This window comes from Triplophysa dalaica, chromosome 10, assembly GCF_015846415.1.
Source record: "Triplophysa dalaica isolate WHDGS20190420 chromosome 10, ASM1584641v1, whole genome shotgun sequence".
NCBI lineage: Eukaryota > Metazoa > Chordata > Actinopteri > Cypriniformes > Nemacheilidae > Triplophysa > Triplophysa dalaica.
Window position 1 is genome coordinate 10403267 of NC_079551.1, and position 26055 is coordinate 10429321.

At 39.1% G+C, this 26055-nt stretch overlaps 3 protein-coding genes across 3 annotated transcripts; 1 reads left to right on the top strand and 2 right to left on the bottom strand.

Annotated features, from left to right (window-relative positions):
- Positions 1 to 838: 838 nt before the first annotated feature.
- map2k2a (mitogen-activated protein kinase kinase 2a) lies at positions 839 to 8110 on the bottom strand. The gene is made up of 12 exons (XM_056759298.1): positions 7690 to 8110; positions 7516 to 7607; positions 7225 to 7435; positions 7006 to 7152; positions 6849 to 6926; positions 5859 to 5910; positions 4457 to 4581; positions 4048 to 4261; positions 3814 to 3878; positions 3612 to 3673; positions 3299 to 3344; positions 839 to 2359 (listed from the first exon to the last, which is right to left on the bottom strand). Exons 2-12 carry the CDS (start codon positions 7596 to 7598, stop codon positions 2249 to 2251), a joined length of 1194 nt encoding a protein of 397 aa, XP_056615276.1. The 5' UTR covers positions 7599 to 7607; positions 7690 to 8110; the 3' UTR covers positions 839 to 2248.
- A 1384-nt stretch (positions 8111 to 9494) lies between these two features.
- pias4a (protein inhibitor of activated STAT, 4a) lies at positions 9495 to 16719 on the bottom strand. The gene is made up of 11 exons (XM_056759636.1): positions 16637 to 16719; positions 14889 to 15270; positions 14689 to 14773; positions 14552 to 14593; positions 14368 to 14458; positions 13331 to 13459; positions 13070 to 13175; positions 12856 to 12929; positions 12603 to 12763; positions 12371 to 12522; positions 9495 to 12292 (listed from the first exon to the last, which is right to left on the bottom strand). The coding sequence occupies exons 1-11, from the start codon at positions 16661 to 16663 to the stop codon at positions 12024 to 12026; spliced, it is 1518 nt and encodes a 505-aa protein (XP_056615614.1). The 5' UTR covers positions 16664 to 16719; the 3' UTR covers positions 9495 to 12023.
- A 1073-nt stretch (positions 16720 to 17792) lies between these two features.
- Positions 17793 to 21291, top strand: foxq2 (forkhead box Q2). Its single transcript, XM_056758804.1, has 3 exons — positions 17793 to 17827; positions 19408 to 19970; positions 20944 to 21291. The coding sequence occupies exons 2-3, from the start codon at positions 19572 to 19574 to the stop codon at positions 21289 to 21291; spliced, it is 747 nt and encodes a 248-aa protein (XP_056614782.1). The 5' UTR covers positions 17793 to 17827; positions 19408 to 19571.
- Positions 21292 to 26055: the final 4764 nt, after the last annotated feature.

The window sequence follows — 26055 nt, forward strand, 5'->3', positions numbered from 1 at the left end:
GACCTCCCTGCGAGTAACTATACAAATGAAGACTCTCCCATAAAACAGGGAGTGGACGCAGAAGAGTGTAATTGTGTATGGCACTGAATTGCGCTTAAATGCAAAAGTATTGAATCAGAGACAAGCAGGTTGAACTAACACAAAACAGCCACAGAGGGCAGTATAGCAGTGGCACTCATTTATATTTTAAGGTTCATTAGTAATAATAACTTAGACGTTGAATCAAATTTACTAGTAAAACACAACCTTTGCAGAACTGACAGCAAAAAAGATTGCATAAAATGTGTTTGCAGTTTGATTTCATGACAACACACTCATTCCTACTCGATGTGTGGTTAAACAATGGCTGACAGGTTCTCTCACAGTCCTAATAATGGACTGTTTTACACTAGATGTAACATTACTATGAGTTTTATTCCTCTAAATATCCTAAAAATGATATTCTATAAATAATACTGCTTATATATTATTGCCAATTTGTTATCTCCAGTTAGATTAATTAATACAGCATCCCATCAAAAATATAAAATAAGGTTACAGGTACATGACACTTCAAACAGGGACATTTTCTTATCCAGCTGCTGTGTTAATTACTCACAATAGTTACAGGTTTAGCTATCAACTGTGTCTTTAGCGTCAACCAGAAGGACACCACTTCATACATTTGCCTAATTCATTATAACTGTTCACCTTAAAAGCATAGTTTGCCTCTGGCATTTACATAACCCGATGGCTTTAGTGCTTAATTGTTTAAAAATATTAAATAAAATTCAACTTTGTAATATGCATAAACAATATTATAAATACAATATTATTTCCAATAATTGCAGGCAAAATAATCATTCACAAATAAGTTTTATTTTTATATTAGAATTGTATTCAACACATTCCATATGGTAATAAAATGACTTATATCCTCTTCTTTGCACTAGTCAAAAAAAAAACATAAAATGCTATTTTTTAAGACTGAAAAACAGTACCGTGTGTACTGTACATATTTTTATACACATAAGTGTGGTGACGCATTCACTCAAAGCTGAATGCCAGTGTGCAGTAATACAGTTTCAACCGTTACTGAAAAGTACTAGAGAGAAAAAAGAAACACCAAGCTATCCAGAACAAGTAGGCTTTAGCCACATTTCACCATGCCCATCAGTAACACCCGTGTATTTATAAGACCAACTAATACATCATTAATCTTCTGAGGTCCATTTGATCTGCATAGCACTATACATGGCGGCCTGAGACGTTACTTTGCACTTAATATACCAATGAGTTGAGACTTCATAGTGTACATGTCCTATACCTGGTCGGAATAGCTTAGATGTGATTATAAGGTTCACAGGGATTTTAAGGAAAAGCACTAACGTCTTGAGTTTAAAAAATCTAAGATAACAGAACATTGAAACAAATTAAACACGTCTTTCCAAATAAACCTTTCTGAGGATCATTTTAAAGTTGAAATATAATGCAAGAAACCGTTAGATATTTAAGAGGACTACAAAACCAAAAAAATATAAGAATGTCAAAATTTAGAAAGATGATGAAAGCATTTGATATCCACTGTTGGGGGAATACAAGTGTTGATAGAATATCAATCAAATATATGATCAGGATCAAAATTTTGAACTTACAAAGCATTTTCATAGATGAACACCTATACCTGGGGTGTTGTTGATTTGGCCTTGATATATTTGTATAATCGCCTTCGTTATTAAACTTGTATGATCCACAGTAGCCCTCTTTGGTTGTAATTTTTTTTATGCAAATCGCAGTTGATTCTCAAATGTCTGCCATTGAACCAGGCTATGCATTTTACACAGTGTGACGCTAACTGCCAATAAATAGCACTCAAGCAATAAAGCATAATATTATAAATTTGTAAATCAAACCTGAAAAAAGACAAAATTAATGAAACAGCTATTGAATGAACGAAAACCTATCTGATATTTACCCATTTTGGACACATTTGTGAATAATCTGATCTTAAAAAATAAAGCCACTTCACTTTCGTGACTCTAATCTTAGTATTCATTTAAATGACTAAGTGTTCCAACCCTAGAGGCTCCGTTATAAAACAATGCCCCCAGAAAGCACTGCAGCAGAAGGGAAGAGCAAGCAGAAAACGGCAAAAGAGTGCACAGCGGTGTGACGGAGGCTTACAAGCATACAGGCCTGTGAGAGAAGAAGGGAGCAAAGTAGAGCGGAGGATGAAACCGGCATGGTTGGCTATGTTGTGAACCAGCGTTCATTCAGCGCTATGAGTGGGTGTGCTGGGCTGGTGAAGACCCATGGTTTTACACATCCATCCAGCGAAATCCACCTCCTCAACCTCGGCCCTCTTGATGAACGTGTGGCCCTGGATACAAATATCATGTGATTAACTGCTTCAGTCAAAAAAATACATATTTTCATAAAGTCATAAATACCAGCCTTGATAATGATCCTCATCAAGTAATGTATTGTCTATTAGAGATGATCTTACCTAATATACAGTGATATTCTTGTGTAAGTAACTACAAGCATCAAAACTGGCTCAAGCACCCAAATGAGTGGGAGGGGGAGAACATATTTCAAACTCAAGTCTTAACTCGAGTTACTCGTTGTACAATCATGGCCAAAAATCGGCAACCACACATTGCTGAATGTGTGTTCAAACCATGTCTTTCGCTCCAAAGAGAGCGAGACTTATCCAAAAGCATTGGCTGGAGCACATTCAAACTTTGCTAATCCCCTTTGTTTTGTTTCTAGATATTGTTGTTAAGGGTGCTCTGAAAACAATTTCATACTTTATATGGACAAAAGTATTGGGATGCCATGTTTGATTACTCATATGAAGACATATCTCAATGCTACATTATATAATGATATTCTAGGGAATGATTTGCTTCTAAATTTATGACATCTTAGACAGGGCCCTTTTCGATTCAAACATGACAATGTCTCTGTGCACAAAGCTCAAGATTCAAAAATAAATGATTGATTCTGTCTAGTCAGGAAGAACTTGACTGGTCTGTATAAAGCTCCAGCTGAACACCTTCAGTATGACAGAGTTTGAGCCAAATACTCATAATCAAAACCCATCAATCCCTTGTACACTGGGGTACAATCATTTTGGAACAGAAGTTTCCAAAACTGTTGCAACAAAGATGAAAACAAAATTATTTAATATGGTTTTGTATAGTATTTCACAGAAAAGATGAACAAGTTTGTTAGAAGGGGCCATCCCAATACTTCCATATAGTGTATGTTACCATGTACCTTAATTTAAAGCTACAATGAAGAAAAATATACGTACCATTAGCATCTTGAGGTCAGCCCTGTCAGCAGGGTTCTTCATGAGGCTGTGGAACACAAGAAACAATCAATAGGACAAACACAAAACCTCAAAATGACACAATTGTTAAATCAGAAGTCTATTAACATCCAAGAAATGCACAAACTTTTGAGGAGTTTTTCCGACTGAAACCTTTTTTTCTAATATTTCTAATATATGATCTCTGGAACAACTTTCAACTCACATCTCTTTGCGTTTTAAACTCTGATGCTAAGTCAGTCATTGTGATTAAAAAAACAAACACATTGCAGAGGAAACAAATACAGGTGCTTACCATTTTGTCACAAACTCCTCAAAGTCAGTGGTGTAGACACCATGGGGCAGCTTGGGTGGGGGCTGCAAATGAAAAGACAGGAGAGAAACACATAAAGGACGGACAAGACTGTTGCATGAAATACATACTGCTATATAAAAATACTATAGAAGGCAAAAAAGACAAAAATTAAGCAAGCTGCATGCTAAGCATTTTATCTGACCTCATTGACGATGTAGTCCAGCAGCTCAAATATAGCCATGGCTGGCCTACTGTCCACTCCTTGTCCTAAGGGAAAAGAATATGCAAGAATTGACTAAAATGTATATTTTACGTAGATATGGTATCTGTGAAGTATTCTTATGCATTTCTTATATAACACAAAATTGTACTAAAGGCAATTCTAATATTGCATCAACTTCACTGTTCTGAAGTGAAAAACAAAATTAGGTCCTACCGCTGACCGGTCGTCCTGGAGGCCTCGGTCTCGGAGACATGCTGTGGCCTTCTGCCCCACCTGCGTCCAGTACTGGCCGGCCAAATATGGCCTCCAGTTCTTTGGCATCGGGTGGGGGGATGGGGTAGCGTCCAATAGCCAGCTCAACCAGCGACAGGCCCATGCTCCACACGTCTGACTGAACCGAATAGTGTGTGCCCTGGAGTCTCTCCGGCTGTCAAGGCACAGAGCAGAGAGCAAGTCAAAAGCTGTACCAGGGTGGGGCGCGCACCCTGCAGGTGGCCAGGAGGAGTGGGCTTAAACTTGGCAGCGCCCTCCTCCTCACCACATGGAAGAATCCCGGACACTGGCTCAGGTCTTGGAACGAAAAGGGCGGGTGGTTGGGGAGGGAAGTGGGAGGGTGACTCACCGACATGTACGACCGTGTTCCAACGAAGGAGTTGGCCATGGAGTCGATGAGCTGGCCACTCACGCCAAAGTCGCACAGTTTGATCTCACCGCGCGAGTTCACCAGGATGTTGGAGGGCTTAACGTCTATAGGGACCAGAAAGAGACCATGTTAGATGGGGGGGATGATGACACTGGGGGGAGGAAGAGAGGGCCAGGGTCCAAATCTCAGCAGCACCACCTGCCTTTTCTTCCTTAAGCCCCACTCAACTGCCCTTTTACTTGCACGCCCAGCAAAAACATTTCACAAGATGCTGCGCATACTGCAAACTAGCTCCGACAACGCAGTTGGAGCTGAGTGGAGAGGAAAGACGAGAAAGCATTTTCACTTTCCACCTCCCTCCATCTAAACATAGGGCAAGAAGAGCAAATAACAGTGTGGACATGCAACGACTCCACACGTGGAGGGTCCTCCTTCTGCCCTGACACCCACTGGGAGGGGACAGAGGGGTGAGGAAAAGAAGGGAGGGGGTTGCAGGGTGCGGCTGCCATGTAATCACATCCGAGAGGCTGTAATTACCGGCTAGGCTCTTCGACAGCTCCTTGCAAGAGAGCGAGCGTTCTCTGCCACAACAGCACAACTAAAGGACCTGACCCTCGCTGTCTTACCCAGCACTGCTCCACCAGACCCTCACAGGCTTAGCCCTTTTAATGCTTGCTTCAAAAGAGTTTTACATTTCATCTTCAGTCACACTTTATTCTTCATCTGTTAGTATGCTCCAAGACATGGTGCCGGATTCACAAAACATTCTTAAGCAGATTATTATTCTTAACTGCCTTGTTTTCTCTTAAATTCTAATTTAAGAAAAAAGTTACGAATGTTATGTATTCCCAAAAGAACTTCTTAAGACAACTCAAACTTTTCTTCTCAAGACTGAGCTTATAAAAAAAAAATCAAGAAGAATCCAAATTCTCGAAAACAAAAGCTGTCGTCAATATCATCTTAAAATCAAGACAGCCTCGCGGTTGTCTTAAATCTCAAAAGGTAAAATGTTGAATACGTGTATTTGGTTGTTTCACATGTGACGTTTATTTTAATGAGCCAGAATCATAATTTTGAGGTTTATTTCCCATTAAGGAATATTTATTTAGATATAAGCTTTCGGGAATCCGCCACTGGTGCTCTACTTGAAATTAAAAGTCCCTACATAGTCCAAGTTTGATGACGTAACCGGTGGGCGTCAAAGTGAAACCAGAATACTATTTATAAAAGCACAGACTAATCTCTTTATAATAATCATTTTAAAGCTTCTTAGGAGGTTTCAATAGATGCTTTAATGGGCCTACTTCCTGCCCGTGTCTTACGCATGTACGTACATGTGTGTTCTCAAAGATATTAGCTAGGAATGTTGCTCTAAAAGTACCTCTGTGCATTATTTGGTGCTTCTCCCGAAGATACGCGAGACCTCGGAGTACCTGTGGAAAGACATGTGACAGCGTGATATGCAAATAACATTAACATTGTTTATTGTTCTGTCAATGTGGCATCTGACTTCCTTTATCAACAGAACATTTCAGATAGGCTAGTCTTTACAAAACGTCTTTGTACTGTTTACTGTACGCATCGTAAATGAATGCACCACAGAAACGGATCTACACATATTTTTTGGTCTTAGAACTAGTGTCAGTTTTGGTAACTGGCTTTTCCACATATGCGGGTGTGGTCATGGCTTTATTATATTGCGGTTTGTGCATAGTAGTGTTGGGATGGGGATTCTGCGTAATTTTATTATTTTATCTATTTGGTTGGATGACAAAAAACAAGAGCAGTTTGTTATCTGTACATTTTACAAGTAAATTTATAGCACAATTTTGATTTTAAAATGCTATTCAACAGCCATGCCTGATGAGTTGGCAGTATCAAACTTTTTAGGTTCATCAACTGCAGCCTATAACGTGCCGTAAAATGGATTGGTCTATTAAAAAGGTTAACTGACAAATACCTAAACTAATAGCCTTTCACTATTCAAAACTATAACAGGTCTCACAAAGAGATTTAAGCGATTTAAGAGCATTATGCACAATAACTAACTTCTCTCAGGAAGCAATTTAAAGAAAGACATTTACGGTCTTGAAATGTATTACTAAAGGAGGTAAACTTGTTACAAAAGCATAGTTTGGACAGCTGTAGCGGCAGGGCTTAAAGACGATGAATTTAGAACAACTTCTGAGAAGGAGTTAGACGGTCTACATGTTAAAACCCTCTCCGAGAATACATCCCCTTGAAAGCACCACCACTTAAATAGTGAACATTGAAAAACTACACATACGTGATAATTGCTGAACAATACACTATTATTTTTACTAAGTGAACAAACTGAAATGGCTAAAAAGAAAAAGGAGGTAATACTTACAGCTATGCTAACTTTGCCAAGAATTTCTTCAGGGATTCTTCTGGCTTCCTTAAGCACCTGATCCAATGAGCCTCCATCCTGCAGAACGACAGATGTTGGGTTTTAATGTGCATAGCGTTATATCAGTTTATAAACGACCCCAGTTTTGTTTTCTCACCATGTGCTCCATACAGATGCTGATTTCTCCGTCGCTGTAGAAGGCCCCATAAAACCCTACAATGTACGGTGAGTTACACTCGTGTAGAACCTGCAGCTCTCGTATAATCTGGTTCCTGATGGCCGGTTTGATTTCCAAATGTATAAGCTGTGAAACACACAAAGTCGTTCAGTCTCTGACGACATGACATTCCAAGAAACGCAGCAGGTGACCACATACCTTCCTGGCCATGACTAGTCTTGAGGGCTTGTGTCGGACCTTGTGTACCACCCCACCGTTGCCAGCGCCCAATTCGCATATGGGGTCGAAATCTTCGTCTTTTAGCTCGCCCACCTGGGCTTTCTGGGTGAGAAAAGCTTCAAGACGCTTCCGCTGCTGTTCGTCCAAATCCAGCTCCCCCAACTTCCTCTGCAAGGCCTCCAGGTTTGCTCTGAAGACCAGAGAACAGTTTAGGGTGAGACATGATGAAGTAACCAAGCAAGAGTCAAATATAACAGACCATCTACTTACTCTGCGGCAGCATCTATGTTGGTGGACTGTCCCTCTCCTGTGGGGGTTATGACCAAGGGGAGTGGTCTCCTTTTGGGTGCCATATTTGCCCGCTATCAATATCAAAGAGAACAACAAGGGGTCTATGTTTACATGCAACCCCTGAAATTGCAACTGTCAATTGAGCACTCAAACCTTTGCTAAACTGAAGTTTCTTAGATCGTTCAGTCCCAAATTTCAACACCCTGTCATGCCTCCAAAAGCTGTATTAAACAAAATGAAGGTGACCGTTCAAAAGGGCAAGTGTCATATGCGCAAAAGTGCATGAAGGGTTTAGAAAAGCAGTTTATTATAGAGCGTTCATGTCTCTTCGGTACGGCCTCTTGACTCGCGAGCGCTCCCACAGACACAAGGCGGCAAAAAGACAAGTTAGGCCTCGCGTTCGCGGCCACAGGACTGCCGACGTAAAGCTGTCCGAAATTGTTTGGACCCGAGGACGCGTGGTTTCGTTGCTTGAAAACTCGAGTTGAAATTTCCCTCAAGAAAAAAAGGAGGGGTAATAAAAGTCCGATCAGGAAGCCGCCGCTCTCCAACCAAGAGGAAGCGTCCACGAGCTCTCGTGTAAACTGTCGTCAGAGCGATTCAACTAACGCGAGATTTGAGTCGCAAAGCAGCGATTATTTGAGCGAGCGTAACATCTAGTGGTTGATTGAGGAACTGCTATGTTTCGTTTTTCGACACCTCATCTTATTGGTAAATCTTATGGTCCTCAATATGAATAGACTAGTATAGATAACAGAGTTTCATGTATCTTTTAGTTTCCTCAAGAAAAGTCACCATGGCTTTATTAGTAGCCTGATTATTTCATGTGTAGTAAAATCACAGTAAACACTAATTTACCATTGTATCACTTAAATGTGTCTCTAATGAACAAACTAACTTACTATTATGAGTTAAATCATGCGTTTCATATTGGGAGAGATCTCAAACATTCTTTCAGGGGTGCCACGTATTTTGACTATCATGGTCTCAACAGATTACTTAAATGTGACCCTGGACGACAAAACCAGTCTTGTGGTTCAATATTTTTGAAATTGAGATTGTAACATCATCCGAAAGTTGAATAAACATTTTTATATTTTAGGCATTTGGCAGTCGCTTTTATCCAAAGTGACTTGCTTTATCCTATACATTTTACGTAGGTATTTGCTATCCCCTGGGATCGAACCCACAACGCAATGCTCTTACCACTGAGATGCAGGAAAGCTGATACTACAGCTTTCAGCTTTCCATCAATGGAAAGCTGATAAACAAGCTTTCCATTGATGTACGGGTTGTTAGGATAGGACAATATCTGGTGGAGATACTGACGTTTAAAACTCTGGAATGGAGGGTGCCAAAAAAAATTTATATTGAGAAAATTGTAAACAGGCCATAAACTCACAGAAATAATGTTTTGATATATTTACGGTAGGAAATTTACTAAATATCTTCATGGACCACGATCCTTACTTAGTATCATGATTTTTGGCATAAAAGAAAAATCGATAATTTTGACCCATACAATGTATTTTGGGCTTTTACTTAAAATGTTCCCGTGCTACTTAAGACTGGTTTTGTGATCCAGGCTCACAGTATTTCCTCATTTTTATGACAATGGTGGATCAAATTAAATGACCAGTTTTTATTTTATATAAATGAATACATATTATATAAACAGAATATACTTTTCTTCACAGGTAATATATAAAAAAACAAGTAATTAAAATCATTGAAAGACAAATTCTAGATTTATTTTATATCAGTTTAATTGCACACATAATTGACAGGTGTTAAGAGTTTTTACAGTTTTGTTGTAAAGTTCAGACAAGGACAATTTATTCGCTCCTATGCCAAGCCCCAGATTACGGACATTGTAGCAGACGACCAATTTACATTTTTCCTATGAAGGGCATCATGTAGCCAATAACAACGTGTTTGTGCCCAGCAACTGGAGGCAATTCAAAATTTGATAAAATATTATTCATTTTATTGGCTTTTTAATATGAACATATAAAATGACACAAACAAAACATTTACAACTGCAAGCCACTGCCCATGCTGTCTTAAGCACTGTAACTAAAGGGTATGCCTCCATTCCCCAAGAAATAAACCCTTTGATTTTAACCACACCTGACTACACAGAGGCAATTTGCGTTACCTCCGAGCAGGAAATATATTTTGTTATATCAATCACCATCCATCATCTTTTAAACGATAGAAAATTTGCATTATCCACATTTTTCTAACTGATTGATCTATGTTTCTAAAGATGGAAGTCTATTAAAAAAATTCCTTACCTTAAATGGGAATTACAAAAATGTGGTCAGATTAAGGGGTACATATTACATCAGGGGTGTATAATGAAAGTGTCAACTGCAGCACTTACTATTTAAGAAAAAGTTGGCCATATTATAAGGAGAAAATGGAAGACCATGCTGACCCAAAGACAAACCATAAAATGCACGTAATTTCATCTCATTCATGGCAATGCTTTTCTGTCGAGACATTCCCAAGCACAGATAGGATACAGTACTGTGTATTCAAGTCAGAATTCAGGATTAGTTTAAATAAAAGTTTGCAAGAAAGTAAAATTGCCAGTAGAAGATGTGCAGTGGCTTTCTCAAAAACCTTGGGGGTGCACCCTTTATATTTTCATATACAGTCAATTTTCAGAGCAGAGCAGTTAAAAATGCTTTATCTGTAACCTGATGGTCAAGGTAATATTGTATGTGACGCTGGATCTAAATTTTGTCATGCATGAAGAACTGTAAAGACAAGTAGAGCTAACAAGCCATCCCTGAGTCTTCCTCAACAGATCAACTGCCTGAATGTGCCATATTGGTTTGGTCATTTAGCGCAAGTTTTCTTTTGTGGTTTAGGTAAAGTCTGCATAGTCCTGCCTAAGCCCCTCGTATTCTGTCATAAATAACTGAATGTGCAGCTGTGAGAGGAAACAGCATATCTACAATCACGAACCAACTTTTTTTAAGAACTTCACTGACATAAATGAACTGTCTCAAACCAAACCATCTCTGCATTTAAAATTAAACAATAATTGCTGCAAAATGCACAAATAATAGCAAACACCATTCAAACAAGGCAAAATCGTTAAATCAATAAATACTTCTCCAACAAATGAAAGAAACTACTTTAAGAATGAAGCCGGACAGGAACACCCAAGTCCACAAGACAAATGACAAAACCTTTGCAACCTGTTGTTCGCGACACAAATGAACACAAACCACCCCGTCAATAGTCTGCATACAATAGGCTTCGCCGTTCATCTTAAAAGAAATCAAAGTCAAACTGCAAAACCAGGAAAACTGAAAATATTACTTTCATTTCTTTGTTCATGCATGTCACATGGTGTAACGCCAGCAACACAAGCATCCCCTGCTAAGATAACCTAATATTTACTAGTCAACTCTGGAAGTGAACAAAAGCCTCAAAGATGGATTCCACAAGGAAAAATTACACTGATGCGAAATTATACAATGCTCTTATAAATGATCAGAAATAATACATTATCATTATAACATGGTCTGTCATACAATATTTACTTGCTGACCATCAATGTCAATTCATCATTCCCTCTGAAGTCCTCACAGTTATGAATGCCGATTTGTAACAGTGCACCACATCGTCTGGTTTAAACTGTAGGCATAGAGCATGTTTGATGACATTGTCGGCTGAGAGACTTGACCAAAAACTGATTTATCGAGTTAGAACTATTTTTAATATGATGCCTAACGGGGCAACCACAAAATAACGCCCAATGCTGAATCCCCTCCAGTGTTTTTTAAACTCACAAAGAAAAACATAAGGGATCGAAAAACAAGATTTACGTCATGGATTTATCAGCCTTTATATAATCCTCTGGTCAAGTCTGCTTTTAGACTGAGGTAGGTTGTCAACTTCTACGGTCAAATAAAAAGGACAGAGATGGTTGAAATTCTTAAGAATTGCCTCAAATCATAATGAAACAAACATTGAATATAAACAGCTTGAGAACTAACAGAAAATGCATGGATTATGAGTGGTTGTCTGTACAAAAGGAATTTTTTAGATCCTGTGTCTTGTCTCATGTCACTTCTATTTTAATCTTGCAACATTATGAAGGTTTAATAGGAGTATCGCAGAGCTCCATAAAAAAATTAAATGTAAGAGCTTAAATGACTAAGATTGTTGAAGTGATTTCTGTCAAAGCACAATGTGGACCGGAAATAGAGGATTGAAGGTGGTGGTCTTATTCTTCCATGGTCTTTAAAGGGAGAATACAGTTTTGTGACGCAGGGAATGGCTTAATGGGGCATCTATGGATATTCCATGGATGTGAAGACGATGCCCATCTGCTCCAGAGGTCAGCAGTGCATGTGTGCGTGCATGAGTGTGTTTTCTTTCAAAAAGGACATGGGGACATATTTCTTGCAAATTCCAAGGCTCAGATCCCATCTATACCCCCTATAAGTCTAAATGTCCTGTAAGTCTCAGTATGCTGTAACCAGGTCTTTGTCATAATCGTATCTGCCCCTCTTAGGGGCAGGGCTGTCTTGGCTATCGTCAGTGTCCTCGCTGTCCTCCGCCCCTCCCCCTCCCTCCTCCTCCGACGAGTCGTCCAGAGTCAGGTCCACCACCGCCGCTCCCCCTGACCCGCTGCCGGTCCCACCGGTTCCTGCCGACGTGCCACTTGATCCAGACTTCCCAGTCTGGTTTGTGCTGCTGTGTGCTGGGGAGTGGCCATTAGCCTCAGGAACACCTTAAAAGTTAAACAGTTGCATTTTATTTAAAATGCTATTCAATAAAGAGTCTCTAAACTTACAAAAAGTCTTCTTACATATATCCACAACTGGGTAGTCAGGTGTGCAACTGCTTTCTCGATCTCTTTCCTTTTCTTTGTCGTCTCTGATTGGCCGCCACGAGCCATCAGTCAAATATTCAATCTCCTCATCATCCTCTGGCGTCTCTTTAAGGATCTCGGAGAGCAACCTGAACAGCGCACAAATCACTTCCGGTGAGCATTTTAGCCAGTACCCAATATATAAGTGTAAAGTATGTAGAGTGCTTACCCATCAATAGTAAGAAGCTCAAAGGGAGCAGGTTTGTCACATACAGGGCAGGTCCACGTGGGTTTCTTTTCATTCATTTGCAAAAAGAAAACGGCGTCAAAACACTGCAGATGGGCGCATGTCAGCACCCGACATGGCACTCCCAGCCTCATCTTCACCAGCTGAATTATAAAAAGATTCATTAGTCATATTAACAATCTACATTGCGAAAAGTATTAACAAGTGCACAAAAAGATATAAACAGAACGCTTACAGGGCAGATGAGAGACACGCGCAGTCCTGTAGTGGCAATTTCACTTTCAGGATCAAATCGCAGCTTGTCCTGAACTGTGTACAAACAAACCAAATTATTCTACAAAATATCAATGTTTTGATTGGCTATAAGTGTGATTTTATTCCTGATGTATATTTTAGATCATATTTTAATTCATAAGTTTAGGAGGACCTATTAAAGTCGAAAAACTTACTGCGTTCACGACAACGCTCGGGACTCTCAACCGAGCAATGCTTCAGCTGGTTGAAGAGCTCTTCAGATGTGAACACCCTTACCAGGTATACTGCCACGGAGTAGCGCTGGATCCAAAACAAAGACCAAAAGAATTCATTTTTATTTTTATAAACATATCCATTTCTGTCGAAACAAGGCATTATTTTTTAACTGCATTCAAAAGTATGTCAATAATAAACTATACATATAGTGCACGTGAAACCTTAGTGAACCTATTTACCTTTCCGAAGTTGCCCCACGTGATTGTGACTCTGTTAGTGACTGAGGAAAGGTGTAACCAGGGCGTTATGTTGACGGGTCTACAGGGCCGGCGTGGCTCAACGCCGGGTTTGTTGGAAGGGTAGTAACCCTAAACCAAAAGAAATAAAGAGTACATCTTACAGCAACACAGCACAACAAAGCATACAATTCTGAGATTTAAAAACAATTGAAAGGGCTCATATAAATAACACACACCGACTAAATGCCACAAAATATTCATGCACAACAATGTTTAAAAAAGCCTGACTTGACAGGGCTGAACACTAAGGATAATCCCAATCACAAAGTGATTCGAGTTTTTACTGGCCGAGCCAAAATTTTCACTGCCCCCACCTCAAAAAGGACAAAATAAATAATATTGTCTAGTTATTCGTTTGATTGTTGTTTTTTTACTTATGTAATCGAAGACAATAATTGAAGACAACTAATCAGCAAGTATTAAACTAAAAAAGTGGTATGTGCAAAAGCAATAGCACAAGTAAATGTAATAAAAGAAAACATACAAATAAAAATAATTTCTAGTTTTTTTAGGTTGATCTAATAGTAGTTCATCAGGTACAGAAATTAAATAACCAAATGTAAAATAAGCCTTTATTGTTTTCAACATACAAATTAAACCTTACAAAATGTATATGAAGTCAGCCAGAAGCAGTGAATGTTTTTACTCTTTGTCCTTTTTTGTTTGATGAACATTAAAAGATATTTATCATGCTACTGCCCCTTTAAAAGATACACTGTGAAATGCACTATGTCATAAACTGTAACACACGCTTTGTTTACAAACTGTTTCTGTTTACTTAAGACATAAAGATTACTTTTACAAGTACAGCACCAGGCCGATTGGTCAACTGACAGTTCTCTCAACTGGCCTGAAGGTCTCCTATGCTGGCCCCGGATAGTCCTTATTGTAGAGCCCTGTTTGACGTTTTTACAGTCACCCCTCACACGTAACCACAGCCTCTACTCTTTCCCCCAATCCAATTTCACATCACTTACCGGTACATGACAGTAGGACTGATTCACTTTCACAGCAATATTGGGAGGATACTGGTCCTCCTGAACACCAATAGAGTCTGTGTAACAGATTCTAGGAGAAGAAAGAAGTAGAGAGATATTAAACACCTTTAACTAAAAGCTTTTAGCAGAACCTGATATTTTGATAACAAAGAAACTGTCATACCTGAGAACCACCTGAACCGATTTCATCCCTGGGCGAAGTTCACTGTGCAGGCACAAAAAAGGTAAATATCTTATATATATATATATTTTCCAAGTAATTTTCATTTATTGTTACTGCAAAGGCTTTTATGAACTTACCTGGCGTTTCGGATCTGTTCCACTTGGCTTGGTGTTAATTCGAAAACACACTGACTCTCTTGCAGCTTCTCGCTGTTCTGAGCAACTGCGAAGAGCAACAAAAACAGAACTAATTTGCATACATTCTCACCAGCTGGGCACAGATATTGTAATTTTTTTTAATTCAACATTCGTGTTGATGTTATAGTGAAGTTACTCACTAAGTTCTGTGGGTGGCAGTAGCGTTTCTAAGTTGTGGTAGAACGGTAGGGGCACCAGTTTGACTTCGGTGGCAGGAGGTGGCGCCGGTTTGGGGATCCCGTTGAGGTAGTCTGTGCCCTGGGCTGCGTTTCTGGGCGAGGAGTTGAGGGCAGGGTAATTTACGGGTACAGACTCCGGTCGTCGGGCAGCCAGCCAAGCTGATGCTTTGGGGTATCGCGTCTCATAGAGCTGCCGGACATTCTTTAGCAGCTCTGGACTGTACTCCGTTTGCACAAGCCTAAGAGCTCGCCCTACTAAGTCTTGCTTTAACCCGCTTTTACTGCGACCCATGGAGGCCAGCAGCGTCTGCAGGTCAGAGACCCGGAAACTTTTCACCATGTTCTGGGAAGACAAAACAGGGCAGGAAAATGAGAAACGGGGACAAGATGATCAATAAAGCTTTTCAAATGCTCTGTATCCTGCACTGTTCGCTTTAACACATTCAGTTTCTTTGTTTGTCAGTAGTGTGGTGATCTGGATTGTTAACCAGAAGGTTCTGGGTTCAACTCCACTTGGGACATTTCTTTTGAGCCTAAGGTGACTGGTCCTGAACCAATCAAACTGTATTAGTATCTCGTAGCTCTCCTGCCGAAACTTTGGATGTCCAATTTTATTGTTTGTAGGAAATTTAAAAAAACGTGAATTTTGAAATGATTAATTATAGTGTTGTCAAAGTTGCAAAGCACTTTAAAAATACTTTCATTGGTTAGATATTTGCATAACCCAGTGACATGCATAAAGGGAGACTAAAACTGATGATGAAACATCACAAATTATGGAGATTCAAGGTTTCAGAACAATAGCAGCAACATCATGTGACATTAAATGTTTGACGTTTTTGTAATTACATTGTAATAATAATAGCATGATCCTGCTCATGTACGTTATGTGAACGAATTAAGATGACACACCACATAAACAAGGAAATTGTTACTGCGAAACAGGTAAAGCAATACTGTTCACCCACCTATCAGAGAAAGCAGTCAACGGTGGGCACTAAACACATATTAAAATTATGCATCATGCCAAGGGACCCACATGAAAGACTGTCAACAGTGCATGTGACTATTCACCTTTATTTATTGACCTGCACCACTCTTAACTAGCCGTATACAAGTCTATTGCTGTGCTAACGTTACTTCTGATGGTTTTGTTGTGCTTAACCGGTTGTCTTTCCCAACCGGTTACACATGTACCCTTTTACAACAGCCCACCACATGGATATATGACAAGTGCGAACTAGTCCATGAAATTACAGACAGAGATTTATTTTGACGCCTGCGTTGAGCAGGCTAGTCTTTCTTTTTCAGAGGCTAACCAGCTAGCCTGCTGTGTCCCTTGCTCCGGAGCGCGCTCGCAGACACGCGCACTGGCTGTGTCTCATAACCTAGTGTGCTGCCTGCCTAGAATGTTTTGGGAAATCACTGGTGGGCTCCGAAAGTTCGAATTTCACTTGAAAATGTGAACATAACGTCGGGATGCCCCGTTGATGTTGTCTTTGTATGCAGTTGAATGGGATTTGAAACATGACCATTCATCATATACAAATTGCCAACGCACTTTACGGACTACCGGCGGTCTCTTACGAGCGCAAAACAACACGCTATGAACATAAACTCGAGTTGTCTTTATACGAGCGTAATTTAATCTATCTTGGCTCGAATGGGTCGTTTAACTTCCACTATTCTTAAAAATCTCATCTACTCACCATCGCTTCTACCAGTTCGGCCGCCATCTTCGCACAGCAGCCCCGCGAGAGCCTGGAGTGAAAGGCAACGGCGAGCCAATGGGATGCCGAGAGGGCGTTCAATGACTGCCGCCCGCGTCCAATCAGCGCGACGGACTGTGTAGAAGTGGGAGGCGTCGTTTGGTGAAAGGCGTGACTGCGAGCTTTAAAAGTGACAGTGCGCTCAATAAAACGGGAACTTGAAGTAAGGTCTACCCGTTCTGATAGGCCTCTGGTGCTTGTAAACCTACCCACCGTCGCCTGAACTTCACAGTCTGATTTGCCCGCTTTAATAGTGTGGCGTTAGAGCGAAAGCACGCTGCATTTTCCATTCAGATGTGATGTGAGAGGAGGGTATTCTGCGACAAGTGGTAGAGGAGCGCATGGCTCCGTCCGATCCATTCCGTAGCGAAAACTCCATGTCGTGGCTTGTAAAAAGCCAGGATTTGAGGTGTTAATTCTTTGTCTAATTTCTGCCCTACGGTTACAGCAACATGCTAATACAGATCACACAAACATCCACGCGAATATCACGTTTACAATGTATCGTGGAATAATAATACAGCGAACACGGCTGGTTGCAGACAACAGTCTGGTAAAACAGGACTTAAAACGGTAAAGTCCACATGGGGTAGACTCCATGTTCCCAAAGAAACTCCATCCCGTGTTTTTCATTTATTACAGGTGGTGGGGGAGGGGTGGGAGAAAATAGATCAATTTGCTTAGGTAACAAAAAGGGGGTGACAGATGTTGTTTGTAAAAGAAGGAGGTTTATTAAGAGGCGAAGATTGCAAGATTGTAATTATATCCAAACCAAAATAGCATTTGTAACATATTAATTATGTAATCATATTTTGGTTGGGTGTCGTACATTTTATTTTATTTTTTAAATGAAATTGATCAAAGCAGTTCAGTAAACTTGATACATTTCCCCCCTTTAATTTGTACAGCACGAGCATGAACTGATAATCAAATATCTGCCTGTTCTTTGGTTTTCCTATTCTGGCTGAAGGTGGCGCTGTTGTCTAATTACGGTGTCGTAACCATTCTGCTATTTTGAGGGACTTCCTTAAAGTGGTCAATTATTTGGATGTCCGAATCGTACAACTTCTTATTAAAAGAGGTCATATTTGTATATTTTATGGAGGATTTTTAGGCTGTTTTATCAAACAGGTAGGTGATACACAATATTGTCATCTGTAAATGTTCAGCACTATAAGGTCATGAGCTATTCCCTCGGTTATTAACATATTGATCTGGGAATGCTGGGGCTGATCCCATGGATAAATTTCTATTTGTGTCATTTTTATAATTTCAAGAGTTGTGTGCACGTAGGCAATACATGCGAAACCAATTGATAACAACTTGGGATGCAATTTTAAATGCACTTAAATATAAAATACAAGACATACAAACAATACATTTGATTATTTAGGTATACAGACACTTAAAAAATCCATATTGTCCAGTCGGAAATGGGATTCAGATCAACAGGAATGTGTATTTTTAATGTATTAAAAGGCTTAAAGGTATAATATGTAAATGAGACGTGTATAAGGTTTCTGTATACACTGAAATTACTTCCCAGAAACAACACTGGCCAGTGTCAGGTCAACGACAGACAAACAACCGCACCAACAGTAGCAAACAGAAGCCTTAACAGGAACTTAGTTTTACCTGTAATCCGATTACTTCCTTTCCTTGTAATTAACTTATTGACATTAGTTCAAAGTAGCTCCAAGCTCATTTTCGTATTTTATTGGGCACTCATTTGGATAATCTGAAACAAAGACACCTCCATTACATACAAATGACTGCCATGGTTGATGGTGTAAAATGCATTTTATCTTAAGGAATTGAAACAGGATGTATAATTTATGTTAAAATCATTGTTTGTTCTTACTATTTGTCAAAATTAAAAAGCATAATTTCACTAAGGAACTAATAAAACGTAAATAACGAACAATGTTCTTCTCCAATGGTTCAGGGCCATTTAATTGAAAATGCGATGATTTCACTTCATGGTGTTTGAATGTAATAAAATGTTTGCATTTAATGCTCCTTACTGTGAGAACAATGTTCAATGCATTAAAATGTGTTCAGTTTGAAATTGGTTTATCAATGTTCGTCTTCATCACTATTTAGTGCTCAAATATTATGACAAATCAATGCGTATGTAAAAGAGAATACTAGAACTTTCAACATGACATTAACATATGAAACATGCCAAACTGTAATATAAATTTACAGCAAAATAAAGCACAGAAAAAATAATTTGCTTTTTATATTATAACTTTTATTAGGTTACAGTAAAAAGTATAGAACTCTTGTTTTAATGCCAAAGAATTGCCCCAAACAGGAAAGGCGCACCCAGAGGTAACTTTGTATCATTGCAGCCATCACGCTAGACAATTTGTGTACAATAATCTGTGTAATCTCTGGTAATTACAAAGATTTGCTCGGTTAATAAAAATAATCCTCCTCAGTTAGACCCCCTGCCTCTAACTCTCCTGTACCCCATGTTGCTTCTTAAAGTGAGGTTAAATATGCGGTGCATTCAAATGGAATAACACCAACTAATCAACATTAATTGATAATTGTAAAAGAAGTCCATCAGGAAGATTCGTAACCCGGGTTGATTAATGGTTTAAAACGGCTTAATCAACAAACACACAATTTAACAAACACATTTACTGGTTTACTTGATACACGCATGTCTCGGATTGACGTCACACGCTATACCGATTTAACAGCTTGTTTTTGAGTCCCAACAACACCAAGGACTAATCTTTGACAGAACATTTCAAAAGGCCGGCACGTCGATCGAAGACAAAGAAACATGAACCAGGACATTGTATGAACTAGGATCGGACATCTGAATCTACATTCAACCATCAGATTCCAAGATTTAACAACAATGGAGGATAAGAAGTCAAGCCGTAGTGATCAAGAACAATTGGGGCTTCACTTCACTATTGACTACCTGTTGTACGATAAAGGACGCAAGACTGACCGAGTGAATCCAGAGGACCGTTCCCTTCCATCTGAAGGTCTTCGAGCCAAAGTCAAAGAACGAAGTGAAGAAACTCTCCCAAAACTGGATAGTGGAAAATCCAAGGACCAGAAAAATGAAGAGAATGGAAGTGAAGAGGAACAAGAAAAGCAGAATGCGAAGACTGAAGGAACAGAGGAGAAACCAACCCAGTCCTACATTGCTCTCATTTCAATGGCCATCCTGGAATCAGAAGAGAAGAAGCTGCTGCTTTGTGATATTTACCAGTGGATCATGGATCGCTACCCTTACTTCAAAAGCAAGGTATTTTGCGTCCACAAAGCAACTGGAAAAACGTCCTTGGCAAGTTGTGGTTAAGCAATTGTGCTGTTGTTTAGCAGAAATCTCTTAAAAAGTTAAACATCACAATGTTTTGAACAATTCAACATCTAATTCTTCAATACATCCTGGTGGTCTACAATGATTACATCCTTGAGACAACTTGTTTACCCGCTGCCAAATTATTTAGGTGGTCAAGAATATTTACAAAATATTTTTGTTTTAGGGACCAGCTTGCATCTAGATCATAGCATGAGGCTGTTGGTAATATTAATAGTTTTTAAATATCAAATTTGGGTAACACTTTAGTAAAGGGCCCAATTGTTACTATTAACTAGTTGCTTTTAGCAATGCCTATTATAGGCATATTGGCAGTTTATTAGTACTTATAAAGCACATATTCTGGAAGACCATATTCTACATCCATAATCCTACCCAATACCTTAACCTAACAACTACCGCACTAACTATGAAAAAGCAACAAATTAGGAGTTTGTTTAGACAAAAGTCATAGTGAATGGATTGTAAATAGTGAGAATTGGACCTTAAAATAAAGTGTGAACAAAATATGTTTATTAAAAGGATAGTTCGCCCCAAAATGTCCATTCGTTCATGATTTACTCACCCTCGTGTCAATACAAGCCCGTATAACACAATAGAAGATATTTAAAAGAACGTCGGTATCAAACAACCCATTCTGGCCCCCATTGACTTTTATTGTATGGAGACAAAACCACCCAGACATTTCTCAAAATATCTTCTTCTGTGTTACACAAAAGAAAGAATCATAAACAGGTTTTGAATGGCATAAGGGTGAATAAAAGGTGACAGAATTTTTATTTTTGCGTGAACGATCCGTTTAATACTTGTTGATTTACCTTTACCTTTCAAACATTTCACCTCAAACAAATGCATCAGCAGATGTCTGAATGTAAAACATGAATTTCTTTTCGAACAGGAAAAGAACTGGAGAAACAGTGTCAGACACAATCTTTCTTTGAACGAGTGCTTCATCAAAGCCGGTCGCAGTGACAACGGTAAGGGCCATTTCTGGGCTATTCATCCGGCCAACTTTCAAGATTTCTCCAATGGTGACTACCACCGACGCCGGGCCCGGAGGAGGATCCGCAGGGTAACGGGACAGCTTCCCTTCGCACTGCCTGCACATTATCAGACCCTCAGTCGCCTAAAACGGATGCCTTGCTGGTGCTGTCCAACGACCCGTCCACTTATGTGTGTCACACCCAGAGTTTACATGAGCTGGGCTGCAGACTTCAGACACCCACAAAATCCCTTCATACACTGATATGATTTATTGTAATCTAGATTCACTCCAGATTATAATTTTGGCACCTGAAAGTGCTTGTATTACTGAATTTTGTAAATCATCTTGTTAACTGTTCAAATCTGTCATCAAATAAATGTATATAACCAGATTGTGTTGCAGTTTCTTTTTTGTTATGTCTTTTTAAACCAAATACCAAACAAATTAACAAATATGCAAAAACTAATCACGCAATAAGGATGATAAAAAACAATGTGAAAAGAACGTGGCTCAAGAAAAAAACCAAAACATTACAAGCAGTCCAAGACCAGTGATACAATAATGCCATTTAAATTTCTCACTAAGCTGTCTGGGGAACAAAAAAGTGAACACATTCTTCACATCTGCAGCCACTTCAGATAATAATTAGACAGAAGAGCTCAGAAGCCAAATCTTTAGTCTCAAGAGATTTCGGCAGGCTGCCCAAAGCCGACTCCTGGATAAGTACCCAGATAATCCCATAAATCTCATGCAGTTTCGAAAAATAGGAAGCTTATCACACAGCGTAATCTGGTAAGTGTTCCTCGGGTGAAGACCTACACTGCTGGTGTGGAACAGGGAGGGAGGGGCGATTTAGGGAAGTGTGGTAAGCAAACTGCATTACCTCAAACAAAACAAGAGGGTAATGAGCTAAGAGGACATCTGGATGGAATAATTCATGACTAAAATATGACTTTGGGCCTCATCCTTTCTGATACCTTTTGATGGTCTCCTAGCGGTGGTCCGATTCCAAACAGCTTCAGGTTAACAAAACATTCTTGACCCACTTTACTTCACTTTAAAAGATGTAAAGTGTAATTTATATCAACCTGATGCATCTTGGGAAGTGGAACGTTTACAACAGAATTCATATATACAACAGATATTTGTGTAATATTTGCTTTAAAACAAGGTGCATTTAAATGAAGAAAGTTAAAAACATTACATTTAAAAAAAAATTGTACAAGATTTAGCCTAGTTTCAAACTAAATATTGGTATATAACGTAAAACAAGAACCTGCAACTGTGCTTTAGGTTGCTCATAAAAACAATTCATTAAAAAAGTTATTTTATCAGCTAAATATACAAAACATATACTTATATTATATTGACCACAATTTTAATAGGGAAGATTGAGAACAACCAAAAACAAATCACTGTAAACTTTAATTAGGGATGCACGATACATTATCAGCGGTATCGGACGATAAATGTTCATTTTTAATGTTATATGTAATATAATAACATTCATGCTGATATATTAAAGCTGATAAATCTTAAATAATTTCCTCTGGTTAAACTACTTCCTCTGCACGCTGCTCAAAATACAGTACAGTACTGTCTTTCTGTCTTGATCCTTCACTTACTGCTATTTTCAAAACATTGCTGATGTAGGTACAGTATAGATAAAGTATTTATGAGTGTGTAAATTATAGGAACAAAAGCATATTGTTTGAATCAGACTGCTGTGTGAATCCTTTCTGCCTTGAGACCTGTTAGACGTGCATTGAATTTTTTTTCTGGAAGAACATCTATAATTTGTTATTAAATATACCAGAAAAGTTTGAAGGTTAAATAATCGTTAACTAGTATAAAGTAGGCTTGGTACATAATTTTCAGGGGGGGGGGGTATTAATGGTCACCTTGTTTTCCGCAGTGAATGTTTTCAAATAAAATCAGTTATCCAATTTTTGCCTTTTGTTTCAGTCTTCAGAATTAAATATTGATATTTCGATGCTGTATATCATCAGATATATCGGTTATCGGCTTCCAATGTTATAGAACTATCGGTTACAAATTTTACATATCGCTGCACCCCTTATTTTAATTAATTAAATGTAATTTTCTTAATCAAATCTTCTATTTTCATTAATTTGCTTAATCCCGATTGGCCCTCGGAGTTAAACCCTATTGTCTTTGGCAGCTTTAAGGACTTTATTTCTTATTGCATATGTGTGCCTTATGGTTTAAATACAAGCTGTTGAACAGGTTGCAATCTGCACTCTCTCCCTCTTCCCAACACACCCACACAGCACACAGTTAACTCTTTATTGTTAATGTGCAAATATTTTGTCAAATTATAACAAACACAAAATTACATGAATATGACTGTTCATCTGGTCCAAACATGCACATGTTAATTACTTATGTTAATTTTCTCATTCTAATCAACCCCCCCCCCCTTGATGTGTTGATCGCCTCAATCTAATTAGATACATAAGGGGGGGGAGATTATCGGCGGAGACGTGGGTCTGATTAACGGATAGCGGGGTTTAGTCGTGGGGGGCACAGGCCGATCAAAACCTACAGGCCTTGGTTTAGTTCTGTTTAGTGTTCCAAAGCCGATCTGATCAAACGCCTTCATGGTCCCAAAGCGTCCCGCTACCTGGTGATTAACTGTCCAGCAGGTCAGGACACTTGGTTAAGACAGACTTGCCCCAAATCATTTGCGGAGCTTGAATAGACAGATCAAGATCATTTCAAATTGTGATTTTCATAGACACTCATATTACTGTTGGTATCATAGGCCCTACATTTTCAATGTATGCTTCTCTATAGTGAAACTTGGCAGTTGAACTCAATGGAGTGAGGATACACCCACAAAAATAAATGTTCTCCGCGCCCTGTGAAAGTCACTCGATTTAGCAAGGTGTATGTCATAAAATTGATGCCAAATAGTTGTATAATATTGGATTGCGAGGTGTATTGGATTGTACTCATTTCACATACCATTTCAGCATCTCACTATCTAACCACAAGGTGGCAAAGGAAGCTTTGATTTGAGATTGACTAATTTTTCATTTATTCTTCTTAAACCCTAAAAACATGAATGCATGAATAAATTAATGAAATAAAGTAGTAAATGTTAAACAAACACATTCGGTCTAATTCAGCAATTCAGACTGTCTGTTAGTGTCCAGCAGGGGGAACCTAAATCCACCAAACCCTTGGTCCATGAGACAAAGAGGGACTTGGCAAGCTCACAGGCCAGATCTCTTCTCCCCTCCATCTTCATCTTTCGCCTTTGGTTTCCATGGTGACTGCTCTCGGACCTGCCTGAGAGTGGTCCCAGTTGACCCCTCAGGGTAACCTTTGGCCTAGGGGGTCATGGCCAGGGTCAAGAGGTCAGAACTGGCCAGAGGGCAATGGAAGCACTTTTGTGATTGGCTCTCTTAGCAGCCCACATATTTTTGGCTTCTCGCTTGAATTCTGTGAGCAAATACTGTAACTGTAGACTTTCTGTTTTCTTACAAACACATTTGCCTTTTGTAAAAGAAGCTTAATCATTCACATCATTCACTCTATGTGCATTTGACTACTCACTAGGTTTATGAAAGCATCGGATGAGAAAACATGGCATCGATCATATTCCCCCTGTTGAATGTGCAGGCGCGTTTTTATATGAAACTTCTCATTGTGAGCCAAGACTACAACCGCCTGCAACGGCGAGTCTGCTTTACATTACCAACCGGCCTATTCATTGAGTCTCACACTTCGCTCTTTATCAGCACCGAGAAATGGCAATGAAGTGCTCTTAAAAACAGTAATGCGTTTTGTCCTCTGCCTCTCATTGAAAGGACCTCATTTCGAGTCGCCGTGCATAATGGCGACGACTAAATGGTTGAAACATAATGTAAGACCTGACAGTCACGTGGCCACGGCCGTCCACGGTCCCGTAATTCATCCATCAGATGATGGGTCGTCAATATTGATTTATGAGCGTAATGGTGGTGTACTGATAGTAGGCTAGGATGGGGGGATGATGAGTTAAGAGAAGATGGAGAGAGATAGAGGAGAAGAAGATGAAGGGGGTGCAGAGGTGAAGGTGGTCACTGTGGTTGTAGAACGGGGAAAACATGGTGCGGTTCTAACAAAGGCACCAGGGAGATATATAGGAAGGAAACGGAACAACTTTGTGTTCAGTACAGTTTTACAGATTTACTGTAATCAAATAATTTTCTGTTACAGTTTTATGTTGTGCTTATGTAGCATTACAAACAATAAGGATCGTTTGACGATAAAATCAGAAAGCAGCTTACTGACCCTCATGTTCTTGCAATAATTTTCTTCAAGGAAACACAAAAGAAGATGTTATACAGAATAACCTATTCACAACATGGGTGCGAGAATTTTTCAATTTTAATTTCATCCCCTTTGAGTACATTTTGTCTCTCTGTATTGCTCAAGGTTCTGTAAAACACATGGAAAATGAGACCTGGCTCTGTCTTAAAGGTTAAATTCACCCAAAAATAATAAGTCTGTCATTTCAAACCTGCATAACTTTCCTTCTTCTACACAAGACAAAAGAAGAAATTTTGAAGAATGCGGTACCCATTGACTTTGGCTTTGTGTCTGTAAAATAGAAGTGAAAGGGTACCGCCGTGGTTCAGTTACCAACATTCTTCAAAGTATCTTCTTTTGTGTTCTGCAGAAGACTGAAAGTCATACAGGTTTGGAATGTCATGAGGATGAGCTAATTTATCTTTTAATTTGGGCAAACTATCCCTTTAAATAAATGTCCTAAATACATATTTAGAGGCAAGGTAAATTATAAAATATTTAACTTGTTTTAACATATTTGTGTATAAATGTACAGTAGTATAATATTTCCATATTTTACAAAACCGTTCCATATCATTTAAAAGTGCAGGTGGTAAAATACCTTCAAAGGAATACACCTCTTTCAGGTTAACAAGCACTGGTCAGCTCAATGATATTACATAAGATTTCTGAAGGACTCTAAAAGGCATTTTAACAGGAGGTTTG

Excerpts from the sequence above, each read along its gene's own strand:
- pias4a (XM_056759636.1), bottom strand. The coding sequence starts at position 16,663 with ATGGCGGCCGAACTGGTAGAAGCGATG. Across the intron at positions 14,594-14,688 it reads GAACAGATCCGAAACGCCAG|TGAACTTCGCCCAGGGATGA; the intron begins GTAAGTTCATAA and ends GTGCCTGCACAG. Across the intron at positions 12,523-12,602 it reads GAGCTTCTTACTATTGATGG|GTTGCTCTCCGAGATCCTTA; the intron begins GTAAGCACTCTA and ends TGCGCTGTTCAG.
- foxq2 (XM_056758804.1), top strand. The coding sequence starts at position 19,572 with ATGGAGGATAAGAAGTCAAGCCGTAGTGATCAAGAACAATTGGGGCTT. Across the intron at positions 19,971-20,943 it reads ACCCTTACTTCAAAAGCAAG|GAAAAGAACTGGAGAAACAG; the intron begins GTATTTTGCGTC and ends CTTTTCGAACAG.
- map2k2a (XM_056759298.1), bottom strand. The coding sequence starts at position 7,598 with ATGGCACCCAAAAGGAGACCACTCCCCTTGGTCATAACCCCCACAGGA. Across the intron at positions 6,927-7,005 it reads GCATCTGTATGGAGCACATG|GATGGAGGCTCATTGGATCA; the intron begins GTGAGAAAACAA and ends GTCGTTCTGCAG. Across the intron at positions 3,674-3,813 it reads TGGACTACATCGTCAATGAG|CCCCCACCCAAGCTGCCCCA; the intron begins GTCAGATAAAAT and ends TTTCATTTGCAG.